The sequence below is a fragment of the Ictalurus furcatus genome, chromosome 6, assembly GCF_023375685.1.
Source record: "Ictalurus furcatus strain D&B chromosome 6, Billie_1.0, whole genome shotgun sequence".
In the NCBI taxonomy this organism is placed as follows: domain Eukaryota; kingdom Metazoa; phylum Chordata; class Actinopteri; order Siluriformes; family Ictaluridae; genus Ictalurus; species Ictalurus furcatus.
Window position 1 is genome coordinate 25,863,750 of NC_071260.1, and position 25,060 is coordinate 25,888,809.

At 40.0% G+C, this 25,060-nt stretch overlaps 1 protein-coding gene across 5 annotated transcripts in view; it reads left to right on the forward strand.

Annotated features, from left to right (window-relative positions):
* Window positions 1-25,060, forward strand: part of traf3ip1 (TNF receptor-associated factor 3 interacting protein 1) — a 36,182-nt gene that overhangs the window by 5,237 nt on the left and 5,885 nt on the right. For 2 of the 5 annotated variants that reach the window (XR_008386154.1, XM_053627345.1), the window contains exons 4-15: window positions 2,605-2,706; window positions 3,181-3,639; window positions 5,655-5,735; window positions 6,472-6,495; window positions 10,577-10,652; window positions 11,183-11,203; window positions 11,346-11,427; window positions 11,815-11,907; window positions 13,287-13,422; window positions 13,527-13,563; window positions 13,671-13,747; window positions 24,578-24,801. Coding sequence is in view for 4 of the 5 variants with exons in the window: in XM_053627345.1 (XP_053483320.1) it covers window positions 2,605-2,706; window positions 3,181-3,639; window positions 5,655-5,735; window positions 6,472-6,495; window positions 10,577-10,652; window positions 11,183-11,203; window positions 11,346-11,427; window positions 11,815-11,907; window positions 13,287-13,422; window positions 13,527-13,563; window positions 13,671-13,747; window positions 24,578-24,801 (1,412 nt within the window). In the remaining variant the exon portion in view is untranslated. The remainder of the gene's footprint in view (window positions 1-2,604; window positions 2,707-3,180; window positions 3,640-5,654; window positions 5,736-6,471; window positions 6,496-10,576; window positions 10,653-11,182; window positions 11,204-11,345; window positions 11,428-11,814; window positions 11,908-13,286; window positions 13,423-13,526; window positions 13,564-13,670; window positions 13,748-24,577; window positions 24,802-25,060) is intronic. The other 3 variants (XM_053627346.1, XM_053627347.1, XM_053627348.1) reach the window with 3 other exon arrangements.

Below are 25,060 nucleotides of genomic sequence, written 5' to 3' on the forward strand. Positions count from 1 at the left end.
GGTATATGTGGAACTTACTATATTACAAGTGTATGAAAATACAAATGAATCTTTTTTGTTATTGTATCACACTATATTGTGTCCTCCAGTTCAAGTTGATATGTAAATTATTTGATTCCTCTCCCCCACAGTTATATAGCCTGAGAGAGTACAGAGTAGAGTTCCATTTAGCAGCATGTCATAACATCAAGCTTCATGCTGTATTACTGCTTTTAATCTGTCTATGAATCACAACAAACTCATTTCTGAACACAGCTCTCTTCTTGTAATTTTTTTTCATTTTAATTCCTAAAATGAAAAAAAAAAAAAATCCTTATGAGCAGGGTTTATATTTCCACATTAAGAAGTACATTTCACATTTTACGTGAAATTCAAGACTGTAATCACCAAATGCTAATGTTTAGGGGTGGGGGATATGACTACAATCTTATATCACAATAATGATACATTTTCTCAGGTAGATTTTACATTAAATTGCTTTATTCAATTGCTGTAGTATTCGAGTAAGAAATACTACGGCAATTGAATAAAGCAATTTAATGTAAAATAAAACAGACTTCACTGTATGACATATTCAGTGATTCAGTAAATTTACTGAAGTTATTCAGTCAAAGGAGTGAGTGAGTGAATTTCTCTGTCTTTTGTTGTTTGATGAACATTAATGACACAGAGAGCAGCAGGTTTATTAGACTGCTGTCACTTTAAGACTTAATGCACAGATCCAATATACTGTATTGGCACACCTCCAATTTTTCCCCGACTGTGTTTGCATGAATACTCAGCCCGACCTGCATTTTGAAATGTGTGTGTATTTATTTGATCATCCAAGTGTAATAAGCCGCTAAAGAGAACTCCATTCGATACTCGCACGATGAGGAGGCTTTCTGTGCGCGCATTTCAAGTGTGTGTCCAAAATGTCCAAGTCCATGTCAAGTTCGAGTACAAATTTACCCAAGTGCGTGACAAGTCTGAGTTCGTTCATTAGTGTACAAGAGTCTACTAAGAGCTGTTTATATTTCTGTGAACTGTAATTGCTGTCCGTTGATTTTATGAAGGCATTGAAAACTGGATCAAGGCCAAATCTCTCATGAAGGGAATGTAATGATGCTAGCTTTAGTATTAGAAAAGGTTGACTGGCAGTGTACATTATCTGAACAAAGGCTTGTGGACACCTGACCATCACACCCATATGTGGGCCCTCCCTAAACTTTTGCCACAAAGTTTGAGGCACACAGTTGTATGTATCCTTATATGCTGTAGCATTACGGTTTCCCTTCACTGAAACTAAAGCGGCCCAAACCTGTTCCAACACGACGATGCCGTTGTGCACCAAGCGAGCTCCATGAACACATGGTTTGCTAAGGTTGGAGTGGAGAACTCAAGTGTCCTTCACAGAGCCCTGACCTCAACCCCACTGAACACCTTTGGGATGAACTGGTACGCCGACCCCACCCCAGACCGCCTTGCTCAACATCAGTGCCTGACCTCACTATTGTTCTTGTGGCTGAATGAGCACAAATCCCCACAGCCACGCTCCAAACTCTAGTGAAAAGCCTTCCAAGAAGAGTAGAGGTTATTATAACAACAAAAGGGGGGCTAAATCCAGAATGGGCGGTTCAACAAGTACATGTGTTTTTTGTGTGATTGTCAGGTGCCCACTTACTTTTGGACATATAGTGTAGGTCTCCAAGGTGCCAATATTTACAGTTTATATGTACGATGTATGCTTTCATTGTGCACCTTTTCTGCCTTTTCATTTAAACCAGTAGCCAAACACGAATAAAATTCGCTGACAGAAAAGCCAGTTCATTGAAGGGGAATTGACACGGGATGTTAAAGTCACGGTTGCTTCTGGTAGCACGCACTTTTAGATGAACTGCCTCCATCTTGTGAGCAAACAGAAAACGAGTGGGCGGGACTGTGGGCTCTCTGATGGATGAAAAAAATGGAGGAGCTGCTTAGTGTTGAGTAGCTAATTATCAATTTACACCAGACATTTGCCTCGCTGCTTTCTTACTGTTTCTTGACGCACATCTGGACAATTAAACTGTTTCCCTTAGGGATCAATAAAGTTGATCTAGCTATCTATCTATCTATATATGTCAAGCCTTTTTTTTGTTTGTTTTAACCTTGATGATTATGGCTTACAGCTCATGGAAATCCAGTATCTCAGAACATTAAAATAAAGACTTTTCAAGATTAAAACGAAACAAAACAAAAAAGGCTTGAAATATTTCACTTTATGTAATGAATATAGAAGATATGAAAGTTCCACTTTTTGAATTAAATTACGGAAAAACTTTTATGTACTTTTCCAGGATATTCAATTTTTTTTTTAGATGCACCTGTATATTGTGGACATTTTAAAAAAAAGTTATTTTATTTATTTTTAACTTGAAAATATTTTTTTCATAAAATTAAAGAATATGAAACCGCAAACCATGCATAATAGGAGTACCCAGAGAGAAGTGTGGTGTGGTGTTGTGTGGTGCATGCAGGGGCAAAATCTGCAAGTGGACTTGATCGTGTTATTCTGTACTTTTGTATTAAACCCCAGTATGATGTGAAATCATTAACTTTGCTATTACACTGTCTGTGCTGCAGCTGTCCAGTGATGAAGCTGTAAGGCATGTCCTAGCTGGAGACAAAGTGGACCTAAAGGGGAAAGCCAGCACTTCCAGGTCCCAGGGCAAGGAGAACAGAGACGTAAGACACTGATGTTTGCAGACATAGAAGCTTTCAGGCTTTGTGTAACCTCTAAGATATGGGATAATGAGTCATTTGCTTATATTATGTAACTGGAATAATGTAGTTGCTGCTGTGTTCGTGGTGCCTTGTAAGTGGTAATTTGCTAGTTGTAATAACGGCATTGCGCACCTCAGCACGTTAGTTGTGCGAAATGAGAAGAAACCATGGATGCTACCATGAAAGCATGTCTTTTGTTTGCTCTGTCAGAACACATAAAGCTCAGCCTCGAATGCAGCATACACACTACAAGGCATAAGTATAGCCAGTATGTTCATTTAATTCAACCACTTTCTGTTTTTAACATCCTGCTCTTTAATATTTAATCTACACACCTCTATCCATGGTAGGAACGTGTTATGCGTGAACATATTTCATCTAAACACTGATCTAGAGCGAGGTTTGCTGATGGCTTTGGTTTTTGGTATTGTGCAGGAGAAGATTAAAGCGAGCAGTGTGAACACTGAGCAGAAAGACCCAGACCAGCCGAAGGACCAGGAGAGCAAGAGGAGGAGTGAGAAAGAGCAACGCAGAGATGGCGAAAGGACTGAGAAAGCCCGGGAGAGAGACAGGACGAAGGACAGAGATCGGGATAAAGACAAAAGCCGTGATAGGGATAAAGAAAAAGTCAGAGATCGGGAGAGAGATAAAGAGAAAGACCACGATGGAGACAAAGGGAAGGGCCGAGATAGAGACGGAGACCAAGAGAAAGAAAAGACCCGAGACAGAGACCGTGATAGGACCAAGGAAAGGGAACGAGAGAAAAACAGGGAGCGAGATTCACACAAAGACAAAGAACGAGTGCGGGACAAAGACAGAGACCGTGAGCGGGCCAAGCGAACAGACCGAGAGAGAGAACGAGGGCTTCAGAAGGAGACTGAAGAAAGGAAAAAGGTCAGTCACTGTACCTCTTTATGCACAACACTGTGTTAATATACACTGCCAGTCAAATGTTTTTCAACACCCTGTATTAACATTTTGGTTAGACTTCAAGTTAGAGGTCGACCAATTGATCAGTTTTGCTGATTAATCGGTGCCGATAACCAATCGCGGGAACGATCGGTTATCAGCAAAAATCCCATAGTTTTTCCCGGTTGCGTTCGTTTCGGGAGCAGCCGAGAAGGGTCCTCTGTCATTATACAGTATGAGAGCGGCCTCTAGAGGCGAAATAAAAAACTATCACTGATTTTGTAGTGTTATTCGAAGTTTTTTTTTTTTTTTTTTAAATGTTTTTTTTTATTCATTTTGGATGTCTTTATTTTAATTTGTTATTTGGAGTGTTACTTTTTGGTTCAGTTTGGATGTATATCTTTTATTTACTTGATTATTTATTACTAGTTCATATCTATTAATTTTTTTTATATCTTTCATTTTTAAAAGTACAATATATTTATCTAGTAAAGTTCAGCAATATTTTACTTTGTGTGTTTTCATTCAGTATCAATTTGAGTAACTATTAAAAAGTTGATTAATCGGTTATAGGTACTGCCCAACACCGAAAAAGTCGGATTTATCATAAAACTTGCCTCAGGTGTTGTCACTGTTTGTAGGACTACCAGACCGATTAAAATATAAAACTTTTCTTATTAGGGGAGACACAGCTAAGCTATCACTGTATGCCATGCAAAGTGCATTATGTTTCCTTATGCTCTGTTCATATCGACTGGAACTCGTATAGACATTTACATGCCTTGTTTTCCTGCTCAGCATCACAGGATGTTACTGTTTTAGTTTCAATCCCTTTACTGGTTTTAAAAAAATTCAGCGTATATCCAATTTTTCCTCATACTGACTGTAAGCTAGCGTTTGGCAGAATTGAGAGACTGTCAGCCAATAAGACACGAGTATTTCCACGTATTTTCCACTAAACCCAGTCTGATTGGTCTATCAGTATTCGAAAACATTTGACTGGCAGTGTAATATACACTCACCGTATATACTTCATTAGGAACACCTGTACGCCTGCTTATTTATGCAGTTATCTCATCATTCATTCATTCATGTGGCAGTAGCACAATGCATAATATCATGCAGATACAGGTCAAGCGCTTCATTTTATGTTCACATCAAACATCTGAATGAAGAAAAAGTGTGATCTCTGTGACTTTGATCATGGCATGGATGTTGGTACCAAAAGGGCTGGTTTGAGTATTTCAGAAACTGCTGATCTCCTGGGATTTTCACTCACAACGGTCACTAGAGTTTACACAGAATGAGAAACAAAAAAAAAAAAAACATTGAATGAGTGACAGTTCTGTAGGTTGAAATGTCTTATTGATAAGAGAGTTGATAGGAAAATGACCAGATTGGTTTGAACTACTAGGAAGGGTATAGTAACTCAATCACTCTTTACCACCATGATGAGCAGAAAAGCATCTCTGCATGCACAAAACATCAAACCTTGAGGTGGTTGTGCTACAACAGCAAAAGACCACATTGGCGTCCACTTCTGTCAGCCAAGACCAGGCTTCTGAGGCTATCATGGGTACAGGCTCACCCAAACTGGACAGTTGAAGATTAGTCTTGGCCACATGACCGGCTGATCAGATAACTGCATGAATGTAATGGATTCACATGAATCCCTAATAAAATGGACAGTGAGTGTATAGACGAGTTTATCAGACATTGGTCTTAATCCTACAGATATGTCTTAGAGCAGAGGTGACCATCTGATCCGGAAAAGGCTGGTGTGGGTGCAGGTTTTCATTCCAACCAAGCAGGAGGCACACCTGATTCCACCTGTTTAATCAGTTGAGCTTGGCTTTCAATAGATTCAGGTGTGGCTTCTGCATGGTTGGAATGAAAACCTGCACCCACACCGGCCCTTTCCGAATAAGATTGCCCACCCCTGTCTTAGAGGTTAGGATTCGACATTTCTAATAGAGTCGCATCATGCTGTGTTTTCACAGACCCGAGCTGCAGAGGAAGTGAACAAGCGAAAACCTCGTCCAGAGGAGCTGAACAGAAATCACAAAGCTGAGTCAGAGGAGGTGAATCTTTTCCTTCTTTCTTTTTCTTCGTACTCCGGAGGGTATTTATACACCAGTGTTGCCGTACAGAGTTCCCCTCTCGAGGACAATACTGTATATTCTCCTTTTCCATGTTGTTGGATGAAGGGGTGGATGGTAATGCAAAAATATCATAACACAAGTCATTACTATGATACGTGACGTATGTACATCATGATCTATAGGTGAGCTAACAGACTGCCAGACTACAAAACAATAAAAAGTGAAACATTAATGATGCAGTAATGATACTTTAATGCATTTAAAATGGAAATAACCCTGAAAAGGAGGGAATAAACTAAAAAAATGTTTGTAATGTAAAAAATAATTAAAATGTGTAAAAATGTATCATGAAACCCAGAATATCTCAGAAAAGTATACTGACGTTATTTTTCCTGATATTAATATTATGTTGTCATATTGCCCAGTCCTACTTGAAAAGGTCAGGTTTATATTTCTAAATACAGTTTAAAATAAAAGTGGGTTTTAAATTGAATTTTATATTAATATTATTAATATTTGTTTATTAACCGTTGTGCGTTTTTGTTGTTAAAATATTGAGCCCATGTTTTATTCACTCTCTTCTTAATCTGTGGTTATAGAGAACACATTATAGAGAATTTCTTTTAGGATCAAGGTTTCATGTCATGGAGCTGCAGTGGCTCACTGTAATGTCTCACATTTCCATAATCACATTTTTGTCTCTTTATTTTTCAAGACTGAAAGAGACGACCTAGACGAGGTACATTAGCATTTGCTTTATCATATTGCCTTTGTGTCTTGTATGTCCTGTGTTTATGTAATAGAGTATGTGGGAATACAGGTGCTTCTAAAAAAAATTAGAATATCGTGGAAAAGTTCATTTAATTCAAAAAGTAAAACTTTCATATCTTCTAGATTCATTACATATAAAGTGAAATATTTCAAGCTTTTTGATTATTATTATTTATGTATTTATTTATTTTTGTTTTTTTTAAATCTTGATTATGGCTTACAGCTCATGGAAATCAAAAATCCAGTATCTCAAAATATTAGAATAAAGAATTTATAATTCAGAAATGTTGACCTGAGAAGAGCTCTAATCAGCTGCAAAGGTTTCCTGAGCCTTTAATCTCCCAGTCTGGTTCAGTACGCACAACCACAATCATGGGGAAGAAGAAAGTAAATTTTGCATTTCATTTGGAAATCAAGGTCCCAGAGTCTGGAGGAAGAGTGGAGAGACACAGAATCCAAGTTGTTTGAAGTCCAGTGTGAAGTTTCCACAGTCAGTGATGATTTGGGGCGCCATGTCATCTGCTGGTGTTGGTCCACTGTGTTTTCTCAAATCGAGAGTCAATGCAGCGTCTACCAGGAGATTTTAGAGCACTTCATGCTTCCATCTGCTGACAAGCTTTATGGAGATGCTGATTTCCTTTTCCAGCAGGACTTGGCACCTGCCTACAGTGCCAAAACTACTAGTAACTGGTTTGCTGAGCATGGTATTACTGTGTTTGATTGGCCAGTCAACTCGCCTGACCTGAACCCCATAGAGAATCTACGAGCAGCAGTTCAAAAACATTCAGTTGGCTGGCTTCACGTATCCGGGAGGAAGCATGTGTTAGCCTTCACCCTCCCTGATTGGTAGCTGTCGTGTGATAGGAAACTGCTGGGAGGGAATTGACAAGTAAGCGAAAAAGAAGAAGAAGAAAGGAACGACAAGATCAGTGTGCTTCATTAATAGTGGTCTTTCCGTAGGCTGTTTATAGAGTAGTGTGTTAATGAGTGGAGTTAATTAGCAGTTAAGCATTTTTGTGTGTGTCCTGCTTTTCCTCCCAGGTACCTGAGGCTGAAGACGATGAGGTATTTCACCAGTCCTCTGCAGCAGTAGACATTGTGTAGAGTAGTGGCCTGTTTCTGAGTTTCGTAGCTCTCTGATAGTGGGATTTCTGTTGAGTAGCAGATTGCTTTACATGACTGCAGTTTGTTTTTTTTCCAGACCGCCAAAGAATGGCATCTGAGTACAGGCTTTATGTCTTCCTGACTTCAGTGATCAATGCAGCAGGAGGTTTAATTTTACGGTTATTTGTCAGGGACCATAAACATTAATCTCAAATGATCATCTAGTAATAATAAAAACTACATGCTTAATGTACACAGTCATGATTCCAGCCTGACCCCAAGCAAGCCTAACCCCTACATCTGTACCTCCCCAAACCCACCATCAATACAGAGCACACACACCGTAATAATCACCATACACACACCATACATATTCAGGTTGTATACACTCAAGGCACACAACAGTAGTTTTAAAAGCTACCCTGTTTAACATATTTACATGCAGAATATTTAGGTGCGCAGATTGAATATCAAGTGTTTTGGTTGTATACTCCAGCCTTTAAAAAAAGCTTATGTTCTATCAATAAGCTCATGGAAGAGCTTACAATGGATCAGCCCCCCCCCCCACCCCCTTTTTATGACAAATGTAAGATGGCTCTTGGGCTTGGATTGGCCCGTAGGTACACCTTAAATCCAGACTGTGGAAAACAGATGCGGAGAATATTGACAAAAAGGTTGTCGGAATCTGATCTCTTATTCCACTGTTTGGGTGAAACACATGCTTGAATATTTATTTGGTCGACTGTTGGTCGAGAACAGCCAATCATAGTGCAGAAAGTGGGATGTGTCCAATATGGATTTGTTCACAGATTGCTTATATAGACAGTTTAGCTAAAGATGTTATTTTTGTGCAGGTGTGCCTTCTTGCTTGAGGTTTTATTGTAATAATTTATTAAAGGTTATGTAGGTACTGGAGTTCACACTGGTTATATTTATCTTCAGTGTTTTTGCCATTAACACTGTGTTCTACACTTAACTATTTTGTTAGCATGCTTGTTCTTAGTGGAAAGATGTGGATCAAAATCTCCATCCCATAAACAGGAGTAGTGTCCTGAGCTGTGCTGTGCAGTTGATGGCGGTCTGGTCCTGCTAAGTTTGCCTAGGTTTTTTTTTTCTTTTCTTCGTTGTGTTTTTAAAAAAAAAAATTTTTTATTGTAGTTGTTAGAAGCAGCAGTGTGTCTGCCCGTCTGCCCGTCTGCCTGTCTGCCCGTGTGTGTGTGTGTGTGTGTGTGTGTGTGTGTGTGTGTGTGTGTGTGTGAGAATTGTTTTAAAAGGATGTTTTGTGTTTAAGCTACAATTCTTCTTAAACCTTTTTGTTTTCGCATAGCCATCAGAGACTTCTCCACACCAGGTAATTACTGCAGCTTCCTCTCCCTTGAAAACATATTGGTTTGGAGACTAAATTATTCCTGAAAGGATATTTTTCAACACCGTACTGAAACTGCTCTTCTTAGTGTTTTTACATTTGGGCCGAATACTTGCATTCCCTCTTCGATATCGCTCCTCTGCTCAGTTTGGTGAGGGTGCCATTATATATTCACACAGATAATATACGAACTGGGGCGAATTTTATGTATCACTTTTCTTGCGCACAGAATTTTTGCAGAGTGGGACAACAATTTGTAATTCTTTTGTTTGTGTTTTTTTTTTTTTTTTTGTATTCATGCTTAATTAATGAAAGTTTTATTGACTGCATTAGTGTTTCTTTGTTTTTGCTCAATACTGGTCACTAGTTTAGGGGATAGCTGTGTATTTATTTACAAAAATAAATCATTTGTAGATAAGATTCTTGTAGCTTGTAATCATTTGGATAAATTTTTACTCCATAATTGTAGATAGTTTTTCTATGGCAACAGTGCTTTAAATAGTTTAACCAATCATGTTTTTGTCACCAACATGCTACCCACTTCCACGCAGGATGATCATCAGGTTCGGGTTTAACGGGTGTCAAAAACTTTACCGCTCAACCAAATGTACCAAATCCCTGGTGCAAATGTCCTAAGTTCTGGTTACACCATCTGGTTCTCTTAATCATAATATTCTCTGGTCGTGCATTATTATTATATACAGTACATTTAAGGTGTTTCCCACAGAGAATTAGTCTGGTTTGGATGCTAAAAAACCACCATTGTGTTTGCTTAGGGAGCTATAAATCGTACATGGTCTCAGTCCAGCTAAGCTTTCTCCAGGGCTCTCTTCTTGGTCCTCTTTTGTTTCATGTATTGCTAGTCTCTCTAGGCACCACCTTACACCGTCATGGACTTCAGTTCTATTTTAACAAATAAATTGTTATAGTACCTAACCTAATCCGCTCTCCCACCTCTCTCATAATCGCATCTGAACCAGTTTGTGTACAAATTGTCTGAAAGAACAGCTTTACAGGTGGAGAGATCATGCGTTTGGGAGTGTTACCCTACATTCACACTAGCAAGTCATTCCTTCTTCATTGCAGCAGTTCAGTACAAACTGCAGTGTGTTCGGTGCTCTGAAGCCAGCTCGTATTCCTCCTATCCTCTTTTGCGGTTTTGCGATCGCAGAAATGAACACAAAATCAAGCGATATTCGGAATTCCCACAGATTTGGACCAAGACGCGTCATGTGACGCCATCACAACGCGCGTCCAGCTGAAGCCGTCTTCATTTCACGTGCGTCGAACATGAGCACAACTAAAAGGTCTCCTTTACCAACAAACATCACTATGAAAGATCGTGCAGAACAATTTCATGCAATTGCAATTTCGCCAATTCAAGTTTTCCGTAAAAAACTTCGCAAACTCTGCGAAATCCTGTACGGACTGCCTTCGTGTCTTTTAGAAGCACTACATAATATTACATGTAAATAATATAATGCAAAAGGTAGGAGTATGGGTTCATAGATGATGTAAAATGACCAGGCTCTCGGCTAAGTGATTCTGTGACTGAGCCTTCATGTCTCTGTGTTTTTAGCCGGACAGTCCTGCCAGAATACCCAGGCCCTCTTCTGCCAAGGGACAGAGACACCGGCCTAAATCAGGAGCACCAGGTAACCCGCTAATCTAACACAAATTCACACGTTAGATTAGCAGATCTCACACATCAGCATTAGAGCTGTCAGAATTGTACTCTGATTTTATTTACTTAAAAAAAAAGTATACTTTAATAATAACTAACACAACGAGACTGAAGACATTCACTTTATTTGTTTTTATACCACAGTGCTGGTAAATTCTCGAACCTGATTAGTCAGAAGGTGTTGATTTAATGAGGGGGAAAAAAAGGAAATTTAGAGCGTTGCTACGCAGTAACCGTGCTTCTGAACTGTCCCAAAAGCACAAGAACCACATTCTCTTCATTTCACGCTTTAAAAGCATAAACATTGTACATTTTGAATAGCGTTTAAACTGTGAAATTTATTCCGACAGCTTTAGTAGCCACGTACATTCGCGATAACATGGAAATAACCAACGTGTTATAACAACACTACAGAAGGCAGTTATTAATTTGATACTGGTTTGTTTGTGGTTTAATAATGTTGCAGCTCTAATTTTTTCCCGTTATCCCTTTCTTTTTCAGATGAACCGGATAGTGATGGAGGTGAGCAGCTCCTGACAGCTTTATGTACTTGCACGCCTTGCCGTTCTCCATGAGCAGTCTCAGACTCTGTGGGGAGTTCATGCTTTGAGGCTTCAATCTTTTTAAAGCTTCTATATTTACCCGTTTTCATTTGTTCCGGCAGGAGACAACGCTACAGCGGATAAACCAGTTCGTATTGAAAATGGAGATGCGTCAGATGCTTTGGCACAACATGCATCCCACAGGTCAGCTATTCTCATCGTGTAGTTATAATAGCAGTTATTGTAAGCAATGCTGGTCTTTTTTGCCCTTCTTATGACACCGCTGTATGTGATGCAGCATGTTGGGTACAGTTTCCTCTCAGTGATTTAATAAAAGAGCCAGACGTGTTAATGAGCTGTTGTTTGTCCAAGATAATATTGCATGGAGCATCTCTAAGTTACTGTTATTAGGTTGCCTGGTGCTGTGATGCAGTGATTTGATGCAGATCTTGTATTTCCACTACACAGTTTAGCAGACTGCACTCTAAATCTCCGTGTTTTCAGTTCACTTTGGGAAAAGTGAGAGAACTAGCTATATTCTGGATTTAACCTTATGCAGAGGTGTTAATAATAGCAGTGTGCTTTTTGAAGCAGCAACAGGAGGATAGCACGGCCCAGTAGTGCGAGACCAGCCCCGCCTCGAGTAAAGAGGCAGGAGAGTGGAGACGCAGGCACAGTGGAGAGGTGAGTATTTAGCAGAATGGATGTGCTCGAATAACGATTGAATGTCTTTAAAACTTACAGACAGAAATCTGAAAGCAAATTGCATTGTGTAAGGAATAAACATGACCTTCTGCTGTAATGATAAAATAATCCTGATTGAGTGGTGTGGTGTGGGCTGACACGAAGCAGAATTACTTCTTCCACACTGAAGTCGATTAGTTTCCTATAGCTACAGATCTCAAGAGTTTTTATTCCTTTTTCTCAACAGCAACAATTGTGTTTTTATTAAAGAACGACCCGCCGTACATTTCATCTGTTTATGGTTGCCAAACATCCATGAAGCAGCTTAGTTCCTTACACTATAACACTTACTGTACATACAGTCATCCCCTCATAATCTTTTTTCTTTTTTTTCCCTCTCACTTGAAATCCATCCATCCATCCATTTTCCATACTGCTTATCTTACAAAGGGTCATGGGGAGCCTGGAGTCTATCCCAGGGAATCTCACACACACACACACACACACACACACACACACATTCACATTCACACACCGCTGACAATTTGGAAATGTAAATCAGCCTACAGTACATGTCTTTGTATTGGGGGAGGAAACCGGAGTACCTGGAGGAAACCCCAAAAAGCACAGGGGACGCAGGGGAATCCACACACGTAGGGCGGAGGCGGGATTCAAACCCTCAACCCTGGATGTGCAAGGGAAACGTGCTAACCACTAAGCCACCGTGCCCACTTGTATTTACATTTACAGTTTTTAGCAAACGTCCTTAAATCAATAAATGCATCCCAATACTCACGGACTTAGAGTACCATGAGTCTTAAAACTCTGTTGGGAGGTAATATAGTAAGAAAAACACACAGACAACACAACACGGTTTTTATTTATTATTTTATTTTTTAAAATGAAAAGTGCTAATTTTTCCATAAATGCTAAATAAATGCCTCCCTGCAGCAGAAAATCTCACCATATCAGCAAGTAAACACTTGTCCATTTATATGGAGCCGTCCAAGTCCATCTTAGAACTGAAGAGTGCATTAATCTAAACCTGTGATTAGTCTTGCAGTGAGCACGACTGTAAGCACTACTCAACACATCCGAATTGAGAATACAGCAGTGCTGTGGTCTAAAATATAATTTCTAATCAATCTCATTAAAAACTGATGAAAGGATTGTTCATGATTCAGTTAGCTGGATCACAAATTCAAACTAAACAAAAAAAGACTGCACAACTGCTGGTTATTAAACTTGCACTGCCTTTTAAGGACTATTTTGCTGCTTGAGCAGTGCTAGCTTTTTAATAAACTGGCTTTTATAATGAATCAGGAGCAGCGAAATGAAGTGTTTTTCCCCAGGTGAAAATGATTTTGCCCCCTTCGCAGACTGGGCAGTGCCAAGCCTCCCTCTGCAGTCATCGTGGACGGTAAAAAGCTCTCTGAGGATGAGGATGATGAAGATGGGCAGTTTATAGTGGAGGAGGCAGGTCCACTTCCCCCTGACATGCCTGAGCTGGAGATGGTGAGTGTTTTTGAGATTCAAAGATTCAAATGAAAAATAATGTATACTGGATAAATAAACATGTATTGATTATTGATGTTTATATTGATCATTCTGGCCTACAGGGGCCATCAATTGAATTACAAGGTGATGAGAAACATGGTGAGTGGTAAGCCATGGGCTGTCTGTCTGTTCATCTCTTGGTCTGTATAAATACATCATGTGGTGTTCATCCCCGTTTCATGTTACTGATTTCTCTTTCATCAAAGGTGGGCTTGTGAAGAAAATCCTGGAAACTAAGAAGGATTACGAATCATCACCCTCGGCTTTAAAGTCAAAAGACCAGGTAGAACATATTTAATACTGACCCTTTGTCTCCACTAGAGGGCAGTGTTGTGTCAGGCTCCCATTACAGTCTTATTTTTCACAATGGCATTCCACAAATGTGACTAAGTGCATTTCAAAATGTATGCATCCAGTGAATGAGTGTTTGTTTCAGTAAATACAGTACCTTAGGGATGGGCTTTTAAGTTAAAAAACCTTATCCAGCAAGTCACTAATTTACCAAAGAAAGCAAATTCGTAAATGGACTGGAATAGGGCAATTTGTGGTTTCAACCCCACTGGTGTATTTTACCGTAACTGTAGCAACTAGCGTAAAACCTCACGGCTCCACAGATCACATTTTTCGCATATTTCACCCCTTTGTGTGCAGGTTATTTATTTAGATACACTGCATAATAAAATCTCATAATCTCGACTTTGGTCACTGGTAGACACAGTTAAATGAGTTAAATGTGAAATTGGTGTTGTTTTAGGTCAGGGTTATTGTTCTACATTACATAATTACACAATGCCTGCATAGGGTGTTGTTCAGGGTTTTCCACATCAATGCTCAGAATAAATGAGAAAAGAATAAATGAGAATTAATCTTCATATAGGGTACATAGATTATATAATAGTACGTAATACAGGAATACATTGAATTCATATAGCTTATCAGATAAATACGTTGAAACTGAGGTGTTTGTTCATCAATTGCAGTTATGTGTTCTTGCCAGGCTTGGGGAGTAACGGAATACATGTAACGGCATTACGTAATCATTTTTAAAAAATTATTATTATTATTCATTTATTTATTTATTTTTTAAAAGGTGTCCTTTTTTTGGAAAACCAGAATGTGGTCACTAACTTTTGTGATGTTACGTTACCTGCATCAGGGACAGTAATCTTTTTGTTTGAAGAAGAAGAAAAAAAAAACCCACATAGATTATAATATAATTAGGATCGGACACACGGATTATAGTGCAATTGGGATCGGACACACGGGTTATACTACAATTGGGATCGGACACATAGACAACAAAAGTCTAAAGTCACCAATTTAATCTGCTCTGTCCCTCATGACTCATTATTGTTATATCCCATTAAAACATGGTTGTGATGGTTAATATTGTAGACCAGCAGCTCTGACAGTAGTGTCAGCTGTAACGTTTGTATAAATGCACTTGTTGTAATATGTTATCATTTCTATAGTAAAAACTTACACAAGGACTTGCAGGGCAGATCCTCCACATAAACAGATTTTTTTTTTTAATTTGAGCTTTATGTGAGAAGAATTTTAATTAGCATTTTTGGAAGGAGTCTCCAGTGTCAAAGCTTTGTACCAGTCAGAGGTAAATCTGTAAATGTAAGGATTCTGATGTAGAAAGGTATTCAGGACAGAGGGCTTTGTGATCTGTCAGCAGTAACGTGCATATATATATATATATATATATATATATATATATATATATATATATATATATGTCATTAACTTCAAGAGAAAGAAAAAGAGAGGATGTTTATAGCTGTTATAACATAAGTGATAACAGGAAGTAACTTGTTTTAAGGATGTTCCACAACGTTAAATGTAACTATATACGGATTAAATCATTGGCTGTGGTACACACTTTGGGACATGCTGTTATTGAAAAATAGTCGACTTTGTGGCCCTTGGCTTCATCACAGCACTCAGTTCAGTTGTTGATTGCTTTCCTCTAACCGCACATCCTGTCATGTTTTATCCCATCCTCTTGTCACCGACGTGTTCTTGAATTTATTGCTGGCCAGAGTTAGAATACAGAGAAGGCATTTCTCAATTTTAAAGCTCGACTAAAAACTGGTCTACAGAAAGCAACTCTTTCGAGGCCACGTCCTCCAGTCCTGCTCTAACACGCAAACAGACAATAAATGTAGTTTTATCCATGTTCTCCATTCCCATGTAATAACAATAAACAGGACTTTCCATATTTTACAGTGAATATATTTGTCCGAAGCAGTGGCGTATGATTTCCATTCAGACGTTGTGCATAGTGGAGCCCTCTCCAGTCCTCAAGCTCTGCTGCACTAGCTTTCTCTGAGCCAGCTCCCGCAGTCAATATTTAGACACTGATTCAGTGCTTTTTATCTGTACTGTGTTCAGTGTTGGGTGGTCCACCTTGCTGGAGCGTGCACTGGGTGCACATCTGTCTGAGTGTGACTGTTGGTCTGATGGATGCCTTGTTTAGTAGTGCAGCTCATGCTGAAAGCCCCAGCCTCAGCTTGACCTTTGCCATGTGTGCCGACACGCAGGATCGCATGCCTCGTGTCCGTTTGCTTCGTAAACCGGGCCGGTACTTTTGTGTGCGTTTCACTGTCCAGCGCTTTCTGCCTGGCTGCTTTGCTCTGCTCTTCAGCACTGCCATGTAAACACACATTCCTGCTGGCCAATACCGATATCTATTACCGAATGCCACGCACCCCTTTCTCTTCTCTCTACGTTCTTCATTTCAAAATAACTCTGGATTTCCTTCCATTCGTAAATAATCAAATTCGATTTCCCGGACCGGGTTGTGGAGTGGAATCCGAGCAGCGCACAAAGCTCTCGCCTAATTCACTTAATGCTGCTTCATCAGTTCTCTGACTGCGCTGCCATTAACGTTGGCCATGGGCTGGCCGTTTGCTTTCAGGACACAGTGCACTCCTAAACAGGGTTGCAGGTTAACTAGCACGCCGCACCTCCCTCGCCTAGTCGGCTGCATGGAAAACAAGCTACAACGACTTCCTTCCTGACTTGAAAGGGGTGAGGGTTCAACCTAATAAAGCCGCAGCTCCCCTGTAATCTCGTTGGAACGTCGAGGGTTAAAAATGTAAATACTGCGCTTCCTTATCCTCCAGACGAGTGTAGGCTTACAACACTTAGAACGCATTCTTCAAGTTACGGCCTCTCTGTTTCAGAAAATTTCAGGATGTCTAATCTTCTCTATGATCAAATATCCGTATAAATCAATCATTATTAAATGAGTGTAGGGTTCTGGCATTCGTCACAGTAAGTTATATTATTTCTAAAGCCGGCCCTGTTCTCCGTAAGTGTGTGTATGTGTCCAGACTGACATGAATGGCAGACTCATGGCTCAGATTTTTGGTTATTAATTGTGACAATATGCAGAAGCCTGGTTATTCCTGTATACCTATTTCACCCATCTATAAATCAGAGACTTTCTTTTAGTACTTTATCGTCATTAATACTTTAATCTTTTGGCATCTATTTTACATTAAGGTATATTTCATGTCGGTAGGGTGTAAGTGTAATTTTACTGTAGTTAATAAGTGATATTAGTTAAACTACACTGTCTCTCGTCACATCCAGTTTGACTGAAGAATGTGCTGTGTATTTTACAACTGACCTCATCAGCGACCCCATGAGCGCATGTATATTATCATAAAATATTTGACGCAGGGCGTCCTTTTATTTAGACAGAATCGGCCCCTCGCAGCAGCTGCGTTTTTATAAGCATTTTTTCCTCCTCTTTTTCCTCTTTTTTTACGCCATCAAATTAGCCCTGATGAAGGTTGGCGATGTATAAATAAACCCAATGGCACACAAATGGATGGCTGTTGAGTGAGCGCGGCACGGGAGAAAAGGCCAGCATGTTCTCTGCAGGACAGGCGGGGTGGGTGGGGGGGATCTTAATCTCTTCAGGCCTTTATCTTCATAAACACCTGCCTTTTTTTTTTAATTTTTTTTTTTGAGATTGTGTATGATACTGCGTTGCTGGAAGTGCACTGCCCTCAGAGAGAAATCAATAATTTGTAAATCACCGAAAATGACTTCTGAATTGGAATCAAGGTATAGTCGATAATTAGGGAATAAAACACTAGGGCATGTGCTGCTGTAGGAAAATAATAAATAATGACTTTTAAAAAAAATTATTAAAGAATGTCACAGCATATGTTTTATTCGTTTTTAGCTACGGTTTAATATTGTGGAACATCTGCAAAGCAAGTTAATTCCTGTTATCATATTTTTTCACGCTATAACATGCTATAAACACCAGTCTCTCTTTAACTCGAAGTTAATAAGACACAAAATGCAGCTTACCATGTTACATGAAACTGTAAAGTCCTCTGTCCTGAAGCCTTTCTCGTGACAGAAAACTTACTGTACCTCTTACCTCTGACTGCTACAAACACACTGGAGACTCCTTCCTAAAATGCTAAATAAACATCATCATATTAACATTGACACATCCATTTATACGGAGTATCGCAGCGTGCATCAAGTCCTCGTTACTATGGAAATGATAACATTAGAATGAGTACATTAAGTATAAACCCTACAGCCTGCATTATTGTCAGAGCTGCTGTTATAGAAGAACAGCTTCTGACCAATCAGAATTCAACAGTGCTGTTGTACACAGCTGAGGTCATAGGTTTACATACATCTTGCAGAAAATGTTAATAATTTAAAAAATAAAATAAGATGTATTATAAAGAATTGCATTTTGTTTTTTATGCAGTGCCACCCTGAATCAGCTGTTTCACATAGCAGATGTTTACATATAGTTCACAAGACATAATAATAACTGAATTTACACAAATGAGCCAGTTCGAAAGTTTACACACGCTTGATTCTTAATACAGCGTGTCGTTAAATGGATGATCAACGAGTGATGTGTTTGTTTTGTTGATAGTTGTTCATGAGTCCCTTGTTTGTCCTGAGCAGTTAAACTGCCCACTGTTCTTCAGAAAAATCCTCCAGGTCCTGCACATTCTTTGCTTTTCCAACATCTTCTGCATATTTGATCCCTTTCCAGCAGCAGCTATATGATGTTGAGATCCATCTTTTCACACTGAGGACAACTGAGGGATTCGTACACGACTATTACATAAGGTGCAAACGTTCCCTGATGCTCAAGAAGGCGACGCGATACATTAAGAGCCAGGGGGTGTAAACTTTTGAACAGGATGAAATTGTTATTATTTTGTTTAAAGATCGTATTTTATTCATTTAATACTGCTCTTCAGAATTTGCATAACAACAACCCCCCATAATTGCATATTGGTCATATTGCAAGGCGTATATATAAACTTATAACCTCAGCTGGAACACGCATTAGCTGGTAATGGTCCTGTCTCGTTGTCCCTCAGCTGTGAGAATGACTGGCTCCTACTCCAGGGATAACAGTAGCTAGTTGTGTGCGTGATTCTCTTGGAGGTCGGGGCAGTGATGTCAGCGGTGAACCCCATGGGGACAAGCTGACCCTGCTGCATCCTGTGCTCAGGACTCTGTCCTCTTCTCACCCCATTACCATGCTGCTATTTTTATTATGTAGCTGGACAGGGTGTGTGCTTCTCTTATGGAGGGAACTCCTGAGGAGAGCTCTATTAATCTTTCTTCTCAAAAGCCCACCATGAAGTCTCACACTGGCAAGAGAAATTTAAGCAATAGGAGCAAAAGGAAGTTCTGGTGGCTCTCTCCGTGTGTGTGTGGGGGGGGGGGTGTTATAGATGTTTCACTTGAAATGAATGAAAAATCATCAACAAATCGTCTGCAATCGTATGCTTCTAACAACTACTAGGGATGTAAAAATTATCCAAATTGAATCAGGGCGTATTATTTTGAAGTTTGAAGGCGATCATGACTGAACCTGCTATCTCATAAAGTTTGACACGAGCTCTTTGTTTATTACTATTATAGTATTATTTAGAAGTGTTATCAAATTAGTTTTTCTCTCTGCCTCGTCAGTCCTAGTAAAGAAGGTGTAGCTTTCCACTACTCAAAACTAACCATAACTTCTTCTTTTTGAACAATACTGAATCACAGTGTATCCCATTGTGTTGCGCTGCTTTGTATTGCGTTGAAACGATGCTTTAAAGGCAGCATACACTCACCAGCCACAGCTGAAGAGTGGAAAAAGACCGGGTGATTGTTTTTCTAATCTTCAGCTTGCCAGTTTCAGTGAGCCTGTGCACACTGTAGTTTCAGTTCTTGGCTGACAGGAACCTAACGTGTCCGTCTGCTGTTGTAGCCCATCCACCTCAAGTTTTGAGGTGTTGTGCATTCTGAGATGCTTTTCTGCTCACTACAGTTATAAAGAGCGCTTATTTGAGTTAGCATGGCCTTCCTGTCAGCTTGAACTAGTCTGGTCATTCTTCTCTGACCTCTCTCATCAACAAGGCATTTCTGCCCACACAACTGCCACTCGGTGGAGGCTTTTTGGGGGGGTGGGGGGGTTCTTGCGCACCATTTTAGAGACTGTTGAGTGAAAATCCCATGGTGTCGGTGGTTTCTGAAATACTCAAACCGGCCCGTCTGCACCAACAACAATACCGCAGTCAAAGTCACTGAGATCATGGTGGCTTAGTGGCCAGCGCGTTTGCTTCACACCTCCAGGATTGGGTGTTCGAATCCTTACCCCCCGCCGTGTGTGCAGAGCCTGCATGTTCTCCACGTGATTCGGGGGTTTCCTCCGGGTACTACGATTTCCTCCCCCAGTTCAAAGACGTGTGTTGTAGGCTGATTGGCATTTCCAAATTGTCCGTAGTATGTGAATGGGTGTGTGAACGTGTGTGCGATTGTGCCCTGCAGTGGGTTGACACCCCATCCAGGGTGTCCCCTGCCTTGTGTCCCGAGTCCCTTGAGATCCCAATGACCCTGTGTTGGAGAAGCGGTACAGAAAATGGATGGCTGGCTGCATAAGTGCATGAATGTGAAGTACAGGTGTTCCTCCCTCATTTCAGTTACTATACTAAGGCCCATGCTGTATAGTATTGGTGATTGGAAATGTTATTACATTATGCTGTGTGTGTGTGTGTGTGTGAAAGAAAATTTTACTTACAGGATACTGTACATATCCAGTCAATAAGCTGGGACAAATTGTGCGTGGCTTTCTAATCTGTTGACCCTTGCTTGTCCAGATTCAAGCATCACTACATGACTGCTAGATGAGGTCAAGGTTTTGGATTCAGCATGCTACTTTATCCATCCTCATTTATTATCCCTGTGAGATTTCATGCAAAAGGGAGCCATTTTTCTTGTCAGAGTTCGCTTTGAAGAGCTCTGTTCTCATCTCCTGTTTTCATTCCTCATCAGCACGCTGTCGCATATTTTGCGTGCGCTTTCTCGTTAAGCAAATTAGGTTTGCGACTGAAGGCTTAAATTCACATCACAGAGTAATGAGAGTCTGGGTGCAGCCCGGGTTCCCTGCCCTGCTGTGAGGTTAGGAGGGAATGCCGAGGGCATCCATCACCCGCTGTGCTACCTGCAGTAGTCTCGCTGCACTGCTACCGTCTGTCTGCTTCCCTCACTGTCCGAGCTAATGGGAAAACCTGCCCTCAACAACCTCCTCGCTCAAAACAAATATTTTTCTTGGGTCTGAGCAAAGACGGGGGAGATAAGGAGCGCAGAGATTGTAGCCCCCGACAGGGCCTGTGTAAACGATTGATTTATGTCCACTGAGACAGAAACTGCCGCTTTCTTTTTTTTTTCTTTTCTTTTCTTTTCTTTTTCGACTGCGATTTTGTGCACGCGGGTTGAGGTGCGAGAGTACGACAAACAGACCAAATCGTGCTTGGCCTCCGTGCTCCACCGACAGTGGGCTGAACGTGCTGGCCAGTGTTTATCTAGCAGAGAGGTTTAGGGGTGAGCATAGCCACCCACCTTGCTGATGGCCAGCAGACATTTCACTCTTGGCATGCAGACTGAAAGGGGAAATTGGAGATAAGAAAAAAAAAAAAATCCCCTTTTAGACATTTTATGAACTTCTTTCTAAAGCTTCTGTCCACAATTAACACCCGTTTTAAGGCAACAACCTTAAACACACCTGTATTTCTGATGTGTGATTATGAATGAAAATAGCTCTGATAATCATGTTAATATTGGGGGTTTTTCCCCCATAACTCACGTTGTAGGATGTGGAGTTGACCCTTATGCTTCCTACAGAGGAAGATGTGCTAGTTAAGCTGTGTTGTCATGTAGCCTGCGTTTAATTAGCGTCATCACGACAAACTGAGCTGTCAGTGTGACCAGAATGACACAAATTAGGCCTTGAGCTCAAACTTAAGAGGTACAAAGTGAAGTAGTTGTTACTGAATACTGTTAGAAAACAACTTCACTGCCATACGCTGTTACTAAAATAAACTAGGCTTAAGTCATGTCTTACAGACCTGTGTGTGTGTGTGTGTGTGTGTGGGCGCAGGCAGTGAGAATGAGGCTTGTTTGGCCTAGTGCCCCACACAGTCTGTGCCTCCAGCTGAATAAACATATATGGCTGGTGTGTGTGTGTGTGTGTGTGTGTGTGCCAGGAGGGGAGACTGGGCTGAGCAGGACCCCTAAACCACCCAGCATACAGTGAAGGCCCTCACTAACCACTCGTATTATAGATCCCATGGCCGTTTGTGTTTGATCTTTATATACATTGCTACGTTTGTATAATTCCTGCCTTGAAATCCTAAACAGTTGTAGCCTTGAAATCCTAAACCGCTAAATGCAGGCTTGTAACTCGTTCTTTTTTGGATACGTTTCTGGTGAGTATCGAATTCTTCTAACTTCGTTTGTGTAATTGACTTGAAGTCCCTCCTGCAAGATGTGGGTCTGAAAATGTGTGAAGCTCTTCCTGCTGCTTGTCTGTCACTACAAGCCGACTCTTAGCGACCTTGTCTAGCCCGTTGCACTTTCTTTCTAATTTCTGATTAGGTTTCCTTGCAAGATCACACCAGCAAGGATGCTGCCGAAACATTTTAAACATTCTATATCATTAATGCTGAAATGCATAAAAATATACGGAAGCCCTAAGAGAGGCCGTGCGTTATTTATATATATTTTTTCTTGTTTTCTCCTGATCTGTACTTAAGGTTTCTGTGCGTTCCACATGTGTTGTTTTGAATGTTCCGCAGGCCGCAAAAGCATAGCGCCACAGCATTGTGCATGAACAAATTCGATCAAAGACTCACTCGAGCTGTAATTGCTCTGTCTGTCAGTGATGGATACTAACGTGGAAGTTGTCAGACACTTGAGAAAGGGACACCCCTCTCTCTTAATGCGGAGATAAAGTCCTACAGCAGAAAGTTGCTACATTTATGGCGACGTGCACGCAACACCAATCCCATTCACAAGATGCGCGGTTTTCTCGTGATAAAATGACATCGTGAGAAAGCAGATTTTGTTATGTCAGGATCACGAGAAACTGAAGCCATGATCACGAGTAAACAAGAAAGGAACAAACAATTCAAATAATGCACGGCCTCTTAGTGCTTCTGTATAAATGAGTTAAAAATGAAAATGTTTTTATAATAAACAGTAATAATTGCTTTCTCATTTGAATTAAGAATAATAACAGAATCGATTTAAAAAAAGTAATATTTGTAATATCAAAGTAATACATTTGAATCAAATCTCATTTAGTGCCACACATACTGCACAACTCTGAGTCATGTAAACCTGGCTTTCAGCTATAAACACTGGATATGTAAGGGATAAAACACTTGGGAGCGTGCTGTTCTAGGAAAATAATCAGTGACGGGGTGGCGTGATGCAGCCGAACATGAAGCAGTGTTACTGTTACCACCCTGAAGCTGATTATTTTCTTAGAACGGCATGCTCCAAAGTGTTTTATTCCTCTTGTAACACAGCAAGTTTCCAATAATGAAACATTTTATAGTAATTAAACAAATACATGATGTTCATAGTTACATTTATGTTGCAGAACATCCATGAAACAAGTTAGTTCCTATTTTTCTTAGTGTGTTCAATACTTTTTTTCCCGTATCATTCCACTTTATTACACACAACTTCATTTATGGATTTTAATGTTCTGAATTCTTTATATTTCCGGATTTCTTGAGTTAATACCTATGTCTGGTGAAAATTTCATGTGAATAACCTCATGGGAAATATATTTACTGAAAAAAATGTTGCCGTGTTCAATATTTATTTCCCCCACTGTATATACCCTTCAATAAACTATTTAAAAAAAAAAAAAAGATAAATCCCTACGTTTTGCTTTTATAGTCACAGCTGTTTATAGTCCTGTTCTTACTGTTTATCTGTCAAGACCGCTCTGAATCTGCTTAGAAACCATAAAGATGACTCAGGACTGCAATTGCTATGAACGGTGTTGCACTCGGGTCTCCATCGTTGAACAGTTGATCACAAAATAGACTTCATGTTAAAACGTTAATGAATTCAGAAATAACTCCGATGCTCATATTTATAAGTTTGCTCATAAGTTCCAGGTTACATAATTGCACTTTCTGACAATATAGTATGCTGTAGTTATAAAAGGGGGGTTATTTATAATCGCACTATCCGGTGTCACCCAGATGAGGATGGGTTCCCATTTGAGACTGGTTCCTCTCAATGTTTCTTCTCAGGGAGTTTTTCCTTGCCACCATTGCTTCTGGCTTGTTCATTAGGGATAAATTAAAAATGTATATATGGAATTTATACATTTCTGTAAAGCTTTTTTGTGACAATGTCCATTGTTAAAAGCGCTATACAAATAAAACCGAATTTGAATAGAGTCAGTAAAAATATATTGTCTTATTACTGCTGTTAATAAATACTGCTTATTTTATTTAATATTAAGCACTGCTGCATGACTGTGCAAACCTTTTTTTTCTTTGACTCATATGTTCGTACACTTAAGAATTTCAGGACAGTGTAATGAGAGGTACTGTGACTTTCGCTCAGCCTGTGATGTATGAATCTGCCATCCAAAGCAGCAGTATGCCTCTTTGCATGTATTTTTAGTTTGCCGCAGTCGGAAACTTCAATTACAGGGAAATCCTTTAAAAAAAAAATTCAACTAGATAAGCTATTTCTTCTGCACATGAGGTATTTCTCCCTCTAAGTCCCTGGTGCTGGTGTGTTTCAGGATCGGACGCCAGTGTTACAGGCGGCTCGTAAAAAGGAGCGAGAGTTAGTGGTCAGAGAGATCGAGCGTCTGCGAACGTGCATCCAGAGCGTGTGTTGCAGCGCTCTGCCTTTAGCCAAGATCATGGACTACATCCAGGAGGACATGGATTCCATGCAGAACGAGCTGCAGAGCTGGAGATGTGAGAACAGAGAACACGCAGAGGCCCTGCTGCAGGAACAGAGGTAGTGTCTCTCTCCCTTTACTGTACTTCTGTCTGCCTCTCACACGTACACATCCATACAAATAAGCTGGGAATTCACTGTTGGTGAATGAAATATAAACAACATCATTCAACATGATTATAAAAGGATCAATTGTATGTTCTTTAATATTAAAAAACATAATCGTCGGACAGTTGCTGTTTTGCGATCTTGTAGAAATTAACGCAAAATCAAGCAAACTCCGCAATATGCGGAGGAGCCTGCAGTTTTTCGTAATTAC